The sequence below is a fragment of the Canis aureus genome, chromosome 31 (genome assembly GCF_053574225.1).
Source record: "Canis aureus isolate CA01 chromosome 31, VMU_Caureus_v.1.0, whole genome shotgun sequence".
NCBI classification, from domain to species: domain Eukaryota; kingdom Metazoa; phylum Chordata; class Mammalia; order Carnivora; family Canidae; genus Canis; species Canis aureus.
In genome coordinates, this window is record NC_135641.1 from 22,971,266 (window position 1) to 22,984,979 (window position 13,714).

General features: G+C 53.3%; 1 protein-coding gene across 5 annotated transcripts in view; it reads right to left on the bottom strand.

Annotated features, from left to right (window-relative positions):
• Positions 1-2,774: 2,774 nt before the first annotated feature.
• IGF2BP2 (insulin like growth factor 2 mRNA binding protein 2) overlaps positions 2,775-13,714 on the bottom strand; it is a 154,766-nt gene continuing 143,826 nt past the window's right edge. For 3 of the 5 annotated variants that reach the window (XM_077879971.1, XM_077879969.1, XM_077879973.1), the window contains 5 exons: positions 13,246-13,362; positions 9,223-9,297; positions 7,663-7,794; positions 5,968-6,081; positions 2,775-3,629 (listed from right to left, as the gene is read on the bottom strand). In XM_077879971.1, coding sequence (XP_077736097.1) covers positions 3,495-3,629; positions 5,968-6,081; positions 7,663-7,794; positions 9,223-9,297; positions 13,246-13,362 — 573 coding nt within the window. In that variant the 3' untranslated portion in view covers positions 2,775-3,494. Of the gene's footprint in view, positions 4,645-5,967; positions 6,082-7,662; positions 7,795-9,222; positions 9,298-13,245; positions 13,363-13,714 lie in introns of all 5 variants that reach the window. The other 2 variants (XM_077879972.1, XM_077879970.1) reach the window with 1 other exon arrangement.

The window sequence follows — 13,714 nt, forward strand, 5'->3', positions numbered from 1 at the left end:
TCCAAGGGGACACTGCTAGAGCAGAGACAGGCGGGGAGAAAATTTCTGGGCCTGGGTTTTCTATTAGGTTCCTGATGAGGAAGTGAGACCCAAGTAAAGAAAAGGGAGCTCAGGTACAAGAGTCCCAGTCCCGGCCTTCAGGCCTGCCCTGGGCTAAGGCACATGGTAGCAATCTTAAATTTCAGTTCATCAGCCCTTGAAGGGGAATGTAGAGAGGAAATCAGGCCGCAGCAACAGTGGACTGTAAACGCCAAGGGAATGTGCGAGCCACGGCACCAGACATTCGCAGTAGCCGCAGGCCAAAGAAGCCTCCAGTGGGCTCTGGGATCTGGGTGCGTGTACGTAAATGAGCTGGTCTCTAAATACGCAGTGTGGGCTTCCTTCACAACCCTTAGCCCGGGGCCTCCGTTGCCCGCACCCTTCCCCAGGGACACAGGAATCAGTTGAGGCTAGATGCTTTTCCCACTCTTCCCATCTACCTACCTACCCCACCTCTGCGTCTGCTCAGAGTCATTCTCACCCTAACAGGTGCCAGGTTACCCCCTTAGAGGTCAGTGACTCCTCCCTCCCACCCCCCTTGTCCTGTCGAGACGCCTTCTGAGCTAACCCCTTCCATTGTTTGTTGAATCCTTCTCCCTGACTTCTTTTGGTTCTCCTTTCTTTCATGATATTAAGTTCTCCCTCTGTGTTGGAACCCTCTGCTAATTTGCAACCAACCCGTCATCCTTTGCTAGAACTCCATGGGGGACAGAACACCTAGGAACCTAGTTAGAGGGAAAATTAACCAGGGCAGGAGGGATGTTTGGGGCTACTCGCCCAGTCCAGGGAGAGGTTAGTATCTTCAGAAGCACTACAGGTCATGGGGTTTTCAAGGGGCTTGGTCCAAGGGAACACACAGGGGCTTTTTGAGTGCAGGCTAATGAATAAAACGTTGGTTGTTGACCTGTGCCTCCATTTAGCAACTGTCCTCTATTTTGCATAAAGTCATGTAATTGGGACTTTCTGGGATGTCAGGATGTCTTGTCAAGACAGGAAGTCTGGGACTCACAGAAGAAATGGATGCAGAGTTTGAAGAGTCAGGGTTAGCACGTACATGATGGGCAGGTTCATGGGAGTCCAGTGCACACATGTGAGGCTCTTCTGGTGTACAGTGAGGGGGGGCAGGACTCCATCCAGCACTTGGGGTCTCAGAGGATGGGTTGTGGGGAGGACTGCTTTGCTTAGGAACCAGCCCGCCGTCTCCTTCCTGTCTCCTGCCTCTCCATGTGGCTTGCCTTCATTTCTGCTGCCCTGGGCCAACTTCCTGGTGCTCCGTGCCAGGGCGGGCCAGGCATCATCGTAGCGCTTCCCCCCAACACCCCCCCGCCTCTCTCCCACACTTCAGAGACCGGCACTCTGGAAATGGGCAGTTTAGGACCTGGAATGAAATCTCAGACTCTGCCACCAGAACAGAGGCCAAGGAATGAATCGGGAGCAGCAGAGCTAAGAATGCACTTTCGGGTCGTGTCTTCTCGCTCGCACCCTGACAGACGGTTCCCAGGCCCTTGAGCCTCTGTCTAAAGCCCTACCTTTAAAGATGTGCTGTTTCTCTGTTCATCTTGACAAGGACACCTCAACCCAGGGCACAGCTTTCAGAAATAACCCTGGTTGCCAGGAGCCCTGCAGCTTCTCTCGGCCCATCAAGCTGTGGTGTGTTTGTCACGGAGAGGGCAGTGGGCTGGAGTCCTAAAGGGAAGAGGAGGGAGGGGTACCAGGACTTACAATGGCCACAGGAACGGGTAGTCTGTCTCTGCCCGTATTCATTGCCAACCACAGGCAGAGGAACAGCTGGCATCTACCTGCAGAAACTTCAGAAGTTTCATCACAGAAGAAATCAGACTTATGAGAAATCAGGAATGGGGATGGGACATCAGTGAGGAAGATATTTTAAGTAACTAGGAGGCCTGAGAGTTAGAAGGGGAATGTGGCTACTCTGTGATCCCATCACTTCCATTCCAGCTGTCCTTGCTGTGCTATGAATGGTCACCCCGAAAAGCCTGACTGGTCACCTCTGGCAATCAAGTATCACCTCGTTATTCCTCTGATTGCTTGGACTTTTAGCATCCGTCTCCAGTAGACCCCACAGGTCTATGAACAAGGGCTCACAAATGGACCCATTCCTGTCCAACCCTTTTACCACACATCCGTGGGAGTGTCCAGCTCAGCAACCTTCCCCACCGCCCCTGCCTTCTCCGATCTCCTGGGATACTTACAGCGGGGCTTCTGGGGAGGGACGAGCACCTCTTCCCTTGAACTGCCACCCGTGTTAGCCCCTCCTATTTATTCTCCCACAAAAAAACCAAACCTTTCCAGGCCAGGCTTCAAGTTCCTTAAAGACAGGGGCTAGTCTTACCTACCTCGATATGCTGTCAGTTCATCCCTCCAGTTCCGTGGCTGTCAAACTCTGCCACACTCAGGAATCACCCAGAGGGCTTGCTGAAGCAGACTGCGGGGTCCCTCTGGATTTCTGACTCAAGGTGGACCCCAAGAATCTGCATGTCCAACAAGTGCCCAGGTGATACCGATGCTGCTAGTTGGGGACCAGGCGTGGAGCACCACTGACCTAGTTGAGCTCCTCCCAGATAGCTTCCTGGAGAAGCCTGCCTCCTCAGGGTGGCTTCCCAGTCCTGACTCTATCTGCTGCCCATCTTCCCTAAGTCCCCCAGAGCTGGAAAACTCTGTCGACACTTTGGGATGGGCGATGCTTAGTAAAATAAGAGACCGAGACACCAGGATCTTGTTAGCTGGATATATTTCATTTTTTTTGTTTTTGTTTGTTTTTGTCACAGAACACTGTTTGCAGTAGAGGAAACTGGCATTGCAGTCTGGTGGTAAAATGGCTTGTTCACATAAACCAGTACATGTTCATCCTTTAGCGCAAAAAGCCCTAATGGCGCGTACCCTATTGAAATTCAGGACATCTCCAATATTTTCTCTCTCTGTTTTTCTTTGTCATCTTTTTTTTTTTTTTAAATAAACATTTTCAAGGTTTGTCCAAAAGAAGGCCATATAGGTTCTTGGCTAGCGGAAGACAATTCAGAACAGTTGTTGCACACTTGGACTGTCACCTTCTCCAGGCTGGCAGTTGATATCTTATTTTTTTTCCAACTCATTTTTATTAAAAAAATAAAAAAATGCTCCAACTATCAGTTTTACAAAATCTCTAAGGGAAACACAAGAGCAAGGTGCTGAGGTAAAAAACACCTGAGGTAGCTTTTTTTTGTGTGTTTTTCTCGTTTAAAAAAATCTGTAAATTTAACGCCCTGGGCCAACGACCTCGTGTAAATTGCTATTTTCCTCCACATTTTTTTTTTTTAAAAGAAAGAAATCATTTCGCTGAATATTGATGGCTTATACACCAAAATGTAAAAAGACAAAATACATTCTTTCTTTGTGGAATCTTTCTTTGTTTGGTTGGTTGGTTTGATGGGTTCCTGTTTTCTTCTTCCAAAATGCTAGGACAAGTACCATTGACTCTTGTTCTTTTGAGTAACCAAGTGTAAGTTGAGGCTGGTTTGTGTGTTTCGCTTTTGTTCCTTTTGTGTGATGTGATACTCAGAGCACTGCTTTGCCTGGGGGGTGCGTAGATACTGGGAATTGAGACAGAGGGATGAGGGATGGGGGAATTGAAAAGAATGGGAATGGAGGAGGAGGGGAGGGAGAGAAGGCAGGGGAGAGATAAACAGAGAGAGACAGAGAATTATATAGCAGTATGCAAAAAACCAGTTTAAAACCTGTGAAGCAAAGAGAAATGGGTGTGTGAGCTAGACAGGGATGAAGAGAGACAGTTTCCTCTTCAGAGAGACGGTATCCCTTCTGTTGACATACACAGGTGATCCAGAACTGCCGTGAGTGTCCTTTCGAGATTTCCCTCGGGTGAATTTTGTGTGGGTGGTCTCGAAGCTCCTTACTAAACCATTAAGACCTCCCAAAGAACGACTTTATTCTTTAAAGTCTAGAAAAGCCTGCTTTCTCTTTAAAAGGAAAAAAAAATTAATTGATTAAAACTTGGAGTTAGTTGAGTTATTTGATATATTATTTCTAAAATATATTAACGCTGCAGGCACCCTGTGTAACCCACAGGCCACATATCTTAACATCTTTCCCCTTCTAATATGTACACACATGTACAGAGACAATTTCCACAAACAGAAAAGGGTGTGAATTTCGCTTTGCTTTGAACACGTTCACCTATGTTAGTTCAACTAAAAGGGATAGCGTGGTGGGAGTTAAGGAGAGATCCGAGTGGATGGTGCAGTGGATGGCTGGGAAGCCTGCAGAGGCCCTGGGGGAGGCAGGAGGCCGGCCGGGGACCGGGCTGACCCCCCCCCTCCCTCCGGGCCCCGGGGATTCTCAGGGCCTCTGCAGAGTCCCCGGCGCCTCCGCAGACTTCTCATTCCTCAGGATGGTCTTTGGTTTGCTCCCGAGCTGGCTGGCTGTGTTTGGTCTCATTCTGTCAGGTGTTGGAAGGGCTACATTCATCCGTTGTTTTGCTGGTGCCTGTTGGGAGCCTCACTTGCTGCGCTGTGAGGCGACTCCCTGAGGATATTTCTGCTCCTGCTGCTTGACCTGTTGTACAATTTCCCTGATCTTGCGCTGGGCAGTCTGCAGCAAGGGAGAGGAGGGGACAGGGGAGAAAAAGGAACCCGGTTCTGAGGACAAGCGGTGGGGCCCGGAGGGTGGGGCTGGGACGTGGGGGAAGGAAGTGGGAGGCTCAGAGAAGCGTCATCTGCCTGTCGAGGCCCTCACTCTGGGGGCCTTTTCTGCCTGAAGTAAAATGCAGGGTCCCCATGCCCCCCACCCCTACCCCAAGGCAGCTGGTTGTGGGAGAAAGACATGGGACCCCAGAAGCTTCTGTGTACTTGCAGGCCAGGAGGCAGAGCCAGGGAGCCAGTGCCAGGGGGCCTCGCAGAGCTGGACCGCACCCCCTCCCACTACACACACTTCGGCCCTCAGGGCTGCCCCGCACCCCCCTCCTGGAGCCCTTTAGGAAGAATGGAAGTGTGATGCCGGATGGACAGGAAACGGGTGCGGAGGAACCGAGAAGTGGCCCAGACCCTCTGCCCTGTGCAGCTGAGCGAGCCCCTCACCCCACACCTGCGCTCGGGTCCAGGAGGCCTGGGACGCAGGAGGCAGAGGGGGTGCGGCCGGGGCTCTGAGGGCAGGGCGCCTCCGGCACAGAGCACGCCGGGCACTCGGGCGCAGCTTTACTGTGCGCTTGGGTGGCCCTCACTGGGGTGGCGCAGGGGCTGGGACTGCTCTGTCCCCAGACCCAAAACGCGAGGGCCTCGAACAGAACCAGGCCACATGGCACTGGGTCACAGGTCCCCAACTGAAAGGGAGGAGCCCCGGCCTGGATGGCACGGGGAGGTGGGCTCCTGCAGTGAGCGAGCTGAACCCTTCCCATTGCGATGCCGGTCCCCGCTCAGGGTGTCAGAGCCACCCCTGGGTGGGTCCTTGCTGGTATGTGGTTCCCAGCAGGGGAAGGCTGTGACTGAGCCCTAAGGGGGCAGCAAAGGGAGGGGGGCAATGCTCTAGCCCTGCGGGGGGCTGGAGATGTGCTGGGTTTGTCTTCCAAGTGCTAGGCTCGGCCCTGACCTCCTCTAGCAGCCTAGGGAGGGCCTGGGGAGGGCCTGGGGAGAGCCTGGGGAGAGCCTGGGGAGAGCCTGGGGAGAGCCGAGGTGAGAAGGGGTGGAGCAGTTGTCCCTGCCCTGTAGGCAGTCCCTGAAGAGCACGGGGAGGTCCACCTGTGGGGGTGGGGGGGTGGGGGGTGCAGGGGTGGGGGGGTGGCGCAGGGGTGTGTGTGTGTGTGTGTGTGTGTGTGTGTGTGTTTGTGTGCAGGGCCCGTGACTACCTGACAGGCTACCAATAGCTTAGAGAGCTGGAAAATGACTGGTAGGAGAGACCACACCCTCACAGCACAGGTACCTGGCTAGCAAAGAAATGCCCAATGATTCTGACGATCACTTCCTCATTTTCATCTGGCGTTTGGTCACGAGGCACGATGACTTCTGCACTGGTTAAGTTCTGCAGCTCATTCACCTGGGAAGGGAGAGGGTGGTTCAGGAGGAAGTGGACAGGGGAGAGCTACTCGCCTTTCCTTCAGCCTGGGGGGTGGGGGACACTCACTGGGCGCCCCGACTCCTGGAGCCCCCCTGGGGCTGAATTTTTATTCTGGAATTCCCCTCAGCAGGTTCCTGCACATGCTCCAAGGACCCGGGCTCTGCCATCATCCAGGAAGGAAAATCCCTCCTGGACACACTCTCCAGGCGAGTCAGGAGCCCACACCACCTCTGACTCACCAGAGTAAGCTCTCCTTTCTAATCAGGCATTGTTCTGAGCCCCACTCTTCGTTTGCACCCCCGCCTCCAAGTCTTCCTTCTACCTTCGAATTGTTAGTTCTTCTCTAGTCCCCTGCTGCTCCTCTGTCCCCTATGGCCCCCCCTTCCTGCTCTCTGGCGCTCCTCCCCAGCCTCAACCAGCCTACACTGCACCGGGGCTCAGCCCAGGCCCTGGCCCCGGGGTGCTGAACACCCAGGTGGGGTTGCCAAGTGCTCGTGGACAGCTGACAGTCTCTGGGCGGAGATGGGGGGGTACACAGAATTCAGTGACTGGTTCTAAAATGACCAAATAGGGGATCCAAGGGCTCAGGATGGCTGTTTGCCCTCTTCTTATTGTATCCTAGCTTATCCAAAGCCAGTGTGTGTGCCCTTGGATGCTGATTACATTCCTGGATATGGGGAATAATCTGTAAGCCATTGGGTTCTATTCTTCGGTATAAAAGGTGACTCATTATATCTAGAACTTGGCTTTGAGTCCTTGATAAGAGCTTCCGCATAAAGAAAACAGCAGGTACGTGCATGTGCGCACCTATGACTCTAGAGGTCCCCATATGCCTGCCACTCCACACGGTCCCTCTGCTAGCGTGCACAGGCTTTATGGGAACTTCTGGGGGCGGTCATATCCCCGCCAGGTGGGTATGTCTCATGTCTGACAGCCTATCTGCTGGTTCCTACAAGCTTCAGAGTTAATTCTCTGGCATTTTCAAATGACTTTGTGTTGCTGCCACCTTCAGGTTAAAAGCTGTGTTTTTTTTTGTTTTTGTTTTTTGTTTTTTTTTAATGTTTCCTTTCTCACCCACCACCCAACTGAGAAACTAGGTCCCCTGTAACAGATGGGCAGGTTTGGGGAACCAAAGACAGAATCTACAGGAAGGAGAGTCTGAAAAGTCAGAGGAGAGTGTAGGATATCAGGCCCCACGGGCATATCAGGCCCCACGGGCCTCTCAGCATGAATTCAGAGAAGGACATACACTCTGGAGGGGGCTCCATTCCCTGTTATTTTCCTGCTGCTGTTGGGTGTGGGCTTGAAGGGGGCAGGAGGCAGCCTCCTTGTCATCTTTAGGGAGTAGGGAGCTTCATTTTCCAGCATGTAGCTGAGATGCCGTATTTCTGGGTGTAGAAAGAACCCTGGTGTTTTTGGTGGCCTGGCTCGGCACCAAGGATTTGGGGCCCTCCGCTCCGAGTCACATCCTTGAAGAGCCAACAGAGGTCTGAGGGAAGTTAGGCTAGGCTGGGGCAGGGAATCAGCCCAGGAGATGAAGCCAGCTCAGAGCAAACTTACGGTTTTGCCGCCCTTGCCGATCACCCGGCCAGCTGTAGAAGAGGGCACTCTGATGTGGGCTTCCAGCTTCACCTCCTCCTTGGGGTTAAAGAAGTTTTCTTCTTTCAGTTTCCCAAAGATCCGCCCCTGGGCCTGAGAGAGGAAGGCATGACCGGTGAGTCTGGGCTGCCAGTCTGCACACCTGTGTGCTGCTGCTCGAACCAGCGAGCCCAGGCCCTGCGCACCCTCAGCCCCAAATTCCGTAGGGCTGGACACGGGGAAGCTGCGCGCCCTGCTCCCTCCTTCAGAGACCTAGTGCTGCTCCTGCCACCTCCAAGCAACATGCAGGGGACCGCGGCCTCGAGGAAGCCCTCTGTGTGGGGCTGGGGCGCAATGAGGCCTGATTTCTGTCTCCCTAGCACCTACAAATGTTGGGCTGAATGAACCTGTGCGGGGCGGTCTTCACTTCCTCCCCCTACAGTATGTTTATGCCCATGGAAACCGAAGGATGGAGGCGAGGTGCGTGGTGCAGTGTGGCTGCTTTTTGATGTCTTAACCCCAGAACCAGTGCACCTGTGAGGTTATGGTTTAAAAAAAAAAAAGCCTTTAAAAAATTGAGATACAATTTATATCACCTAAAATTCATCATTTTCAAGTGTACACTCCAGGAGTTATTGGTGTATTGTTTTTTAGATCCGTCCACACCGGAATCATTCCCAGTGAATTTTAGGCTCTGGTGGAAAAAACACTGGACTGGAGCAGGGTGCTGATGAAGCAGGTGCAGCATGCATCAGAATTTCACTAATTTTTATAGCTAACATCCTATTGAGCGGATAGACCACATTTCATTGATCTACTCATGAGTTGAAGGGTTAATGTTTTCCTTTCAAGTCCTAAATATTTTTAAAAATATTTTATTTATTTATTCATAAGAGACATACAGAGAGAGGCCAAGACACAGGCAGAGGGAGAAGCAGGCTCCATGCAGGGAGCCCAATGTGGGACTCGATCCCCGGACCCCGGGATCATGCCCTGAGCCGAAGGCAGACACTCAACTGCTGAGCTCCCCAGGCGTCCCAAGTCCTAAATATTTTTAATGATAAGGACTATCCTTTTATAAATATGTTCCTGACTTTCAGAAAACTCAATTTCTAATTTCCCTAGGAGAAGGGCGAAAATAAAAATGCACCTCACCAAACAACATCCAACAAATTCCTGCTATGTCCCCTGACACCCCATGGTTAGGCCCCCGTAGCCTGAAAGGTATAAGTGACTCAAGAAGTCTGAGACACCTGTCCTCCAAACCATGGCTCAGGAGGCCGAGATACCCCAGAGGGGCACCACCTGAAGTGGGTACTGACAGACAATCTACTTTTCCATGGAAGAGAAGGGAAGGAGAGCTCCAAATGGAACAGCCTGGAGGGAGGTGAGACAGGGTGAGTCTGAGACCAGTGAGCAGCAGCAGGAAGGGCAGCGGAGGCAGGGCCTCCCAAAGAACAGTCCTGAACATGCCTCTGAGGTGGCTGCTGCCTGCGTAAGGCCCTCTACGACTGTGGGGCCCAGGTGGCCCTTGGTACTGACCTTGAACTGGGCTTCCGGTGGGCCGGTGATGATGACCATCCTTTCGCTGACATCTGGGCCTTCCGCTGGGGCAATCTGCAGTTTACAAGGCAAGAGGAAAGTGCTGCTGCCAGGCTGTGCTCCCCAGGCCCCTCTCTTGTTTGGGTGCGTGGCGCACATACCTAGCCAGGGGATGATGGGGCTTCTGCCTTTGCCCCTGCTGCCTCCACTCTGGGTATTAGGAAGTGACCACCATGGTGCCCAGCATCAAATCTGGGTCTTCGGCTACCCAGGCAGACTTGGAGGCAGGCCAAGTAGTTACTGCCTGTCCCGACCCTGAGCACAGGCAATGACTGGCCTCCCAAGGGAGTCAGGAGGAAGAGGAGCTGTGGGCTCCGCCACCCGACCCAGGCCCCAGAGCAGAGGAACAGCTAGTCCACAGACCACTACTGTGCAGCCAGCTTGCAGGAGAGGTGCCCGGATTCTAACTCTACTCACAGAGGCGGTTGGCTGCAAGGGACAGTTGAGCTAGAGCACAGGTGGCTAGCACCAGCTTGTCCAGGGCACAGGAACTGAGTGAGGGGCAAGGACACCTGGGTCCCAATGTCCGCTCTGCAAACCCCTCCCCTCCCTGGACTCCGTTTCCTCATCTGTGAAACATGAAGGTGAACCCCGGCAAGCTCAACGCCCCCTCTAGCTCTCGCCATTTGTGAGTCTAGGTCTCTTGTAACACAGCTCACATGACAGGCAAGCACGTCTTGTTAGAGCCTCATTACAGATTCTTCTCTGTATAGCCCGCCTTGTTCCAAAAACCACGAAGGTAGCTTTGAAAATAAATATGTCATAGCAAAAGCTAAAGTTAATTTAAAGTAAAATGAGTTAAAGGTACTCCAGACATTGAGAAATGAGCCAGGAGTGAGGTTAGTATGTAAATGCATCTCATAAGGTCCTATGCACGTGCCTCAGGTGGGCCGCAGAGTCAGTTTTAAGCTTAGAAGAACAAAATCAATAAAAGAAACTTCATTTACAGGGTCACAGTGTTCCTAAAGTCAGAAAAAGCCAGCGGCTCAGGAGAGGTACCATCCTGAGACTGATGATGTAAGTCACCACCAACGGCTGTGCTTCAGACGTGCCCGCCTTGCCCCGCGAAGACCTCCAACTCCACGGGGGTTAGTTTCTAGCCCACGGCCAAGGCCAGGCTCCATCCGTGAGCCTCAGGTACCGTACGGCCGCTGCAACATTGTAGTGATGACGCATCCCAGGTGTGCTCTGGAATCAGAGATCTTCCTGGGGGCTCTGGCTCTGACACTGCAGCATGAGGATGAACGTGAGGCACAGGTCCCCAAGCCCTGAGCTCCTTGGGAGGACTTCCCTTACATGGGCAGACGACCTGCCAGCCTTCAACTGTGTAGGGCAGCATCCTCTGCTGAAAAGCAAAGGTCACAGTGTCCTCCCAGCAGGTCACACAGACTGGTCCTTGAGACCACTGGCAGAAACGCCTGCCTCTATTTCTGGATCCACAGTTGGCATTAAGTCTGGCCCTTATCTCAAAGAGGAGACGAGAGGGACTGGAGCATGGACATGGTGGTTCCCACCCTACCCACCCAAACCCAGAGGGGCTAAAGGGCTAATTCATGCTTTACGCTGACCAAATCCCTGCTGCCATCGCTGTGCGCCTCCCAGTGACTCCTGGTTGCCTTGCTCAGAGTCTGAAACAAACACCCCGTCTCTCCTCTGACGCTCACCAGCCCAGACCACAAGCCTAAGAGCTACTCGTGTGCTCCTGGGGTTTGGAATGACGTTCTACCGGGAGAGCACCAGGGAGGAGGACCCCACCTTATCATGACTGAGGCAAATGGGGCCCAGAGGTAAGCAGGGGCTGGAGCGAGGGCCAGGAGTTCGTGTGGCATTCTGAAACCTGCTGCCCTGATGCTCCCAGGGTAGGCAAGCAACAGGAGCCCAGCTCCGTCTGTAACCAGAGCATCTGGGGGTGCACCTCCCCGACCTCCCCCCCCCAGCTCCCACTAGTGTACAGCTCTCTGCCTGAAATGGCAGCATCAAATGTGCCTCTTGCTGCAGCCCCCCGAAGGCTGAAAAAGCAAGAACGGAGGGTTCTTTGTAGTGAGATTATACATTTTGCTGTAGAGAAAATGCTTTAGAGTCCTGTTGAAAGTAACAAAAACCAGACTGGTTTTTAAAAGCAGGAAATTTTCTCACAAATACTTGGCTTCCCTGGTTTTCTCTCCTTCATTGCTATGCACAGAGGCAGGGGCCAGAGAAGGAGCAGGGTGCTGATGAAGCAGGTGGTCGGTGCAACATAAAGGCTGACTGGGCCTGACCAGCCTGCAGAGCCCTTTCTGCCCCCCTGGTCCCGCCCTGCTGGCTCTGCCCATCACAGAGGTCGTGAGCAAAGTGACATACCACCACTCAACCTTGTCGGGATATGGATGGGCAGTGGGGACGCTGTAGGGCGATGCCCAAGGGAGTGCTCTCTCTCTCTCCTATCTCCTCTAGGCCTGTTGGGAATGATTCCAGTGTAGGGCTCTGGTGGCTCTGGTGGAAAAAACCCTGGACTGGAAATTGGGTCACCTGGTTGGATGTCGGCTCTCACATTCTTTACCTTTGCGGCCTCTGACAGTTAATGAAACCCTCTGCGCCTCGGTTCCTCACGGGCAACACTACATGGAGAGTTGCTGCTGCAGCCAGCCCAGCAGGGGCTCAGAACCCTGCAGGGCAGCGGATGAGGTCACAGCGGGTCCTGCCACTTGTGTGCTTCAGCCTGGTCCCCGTGACTCTCTAAGTCCCACTCTTCTCAAGGGATACAGGGAGGATGTGATGTCACGATCCTTCAAGCCCCTTGTGGTCGAAATCATCTAGTTCGGTCTCCACCGCCTCTCAGGCCACAGGACTGGACACTGGGGCGGGGGGCGGGGGGCGGGGGGACAGGCAACCAGCCCAGCATACCTGTCCCGTTCGTGGGCCGGGGTCCCACCTGCCACAAGCCTGCTGGGAGCAGAGGCCTCCGTGTTCCACGCTGCGGGCCACCCGCCCCTCGGGGCTCCCGCCCAGGTTCTACACTTTGCAGGTAACAGGAGAAATGCCTTTTCTAAACAGAATTCCTTGGTGGTCTCAGGGCAATCCTCGTTCTGTGCTACTCAGAGTGTTTTGTTTTTGCTTTCCTCCAGCACACTTGCTGTGGGAGAAATTCCAGCTCTTCTTGAGGAGAAAGTGCAAGCATTCTTTCTCTCCAAGTCATGAGACTTCTCGTTCGGAATTCCGGGTTGTCCCATGGTAGCAAATTACTTTACGTAACAACGGAAACTCTGTTTTCTAAAGTGTTTCATGAGGCTTGGGACGTGCTCAGCATTCTGTCTGTGAGTCAGAGCCGATAGCTGGGCTTGGAGCAGGACCAGGGTCGAAGAATCCTTCCCTTTCAGCTCCCGGGACGCTTCTTCACAGGGCGCCCGAAGGGGCAGGATGTGGGCGCGTAACTGCCACTGCCACTCGCGACCATTCCCATAAATCAAGGGGCCTTCCTTCCTGAGCTGCTGTTCCGTCCCAGGGCTGCCTGTCGGGCTGTGTCCCCAGCTTTTGTTTATCTACAGTGTTATCGCTTTCCAAAGAGTTTTTCATTCAAACTATTTTCTTGAGGTTCAGGGGTGTGTGAAGCAGAGACTAATTAAAGCATCAAAACCCTGATAAGGGCACAATGTAAACAAGGCTCTGCTGGCGTAGCCCCCTTGGCTCGGGAAAGGCCCCAGCCTGTCTGCGCATTTATAGTTCTTGAGAAGAGGGTTGCAGTAGCCCAAAGTGAACGGGGTTGCCTTAGGTGTTACAGGTGTTACTAATAATTTTTCCAATTTCATCATCAGTTAAACAAGAAAGGAAGGAGAGAGCTAAAGAGGAGAGGCGATGGCATTAACTGGCCAGACCCCGCGGGCTCCTGCCCCTGGAATCAGCGTGGCCCAGGAGCAGCAGAGGGAACAGGGGATGCGGGGCGGGGGGCTGGTGAGGGAAGAGGGTGGCTGTCGAGAGCAGCTTTACCTTGATGGAGGCCCCAGCGAATCTAGCCAGCTGTTTAATGTGCGCCCCTTTCTTCCCGATGATGGCACCTACGGCCTGGGTTGGGATGAAGAGATTCACAATCTCCTGCTCTGGATACTGGAAGGGCGACAGAAGACAAGATGTCATTCCCACTGGGGTTGTGCCTTCAGGTGCTCGGCAGGCAGGAACCGAGCATCTACCACGAGCCATGTGCTCTGACGGCCCCAATGCCCAAGGAAATGGCCACAATGGTGCATGCAATTCCCCTGTGCTCTAGGGCTCTGCAGGCGAGAAGCCTAAGGAATGAACCTGAACAGTGAGACCTCTTGAGCAGCTTGGAGTCTGCTGGATTCAGAAAGTGGCCTGTTCACAGGTTTTCTGCCACAAACAAATGTGCTATGTACCGCTCCTGGGTCTCTATCCAAGAGGTAAAACCGTTATTAAATATATCCCTGGCCTGAGGACGGAG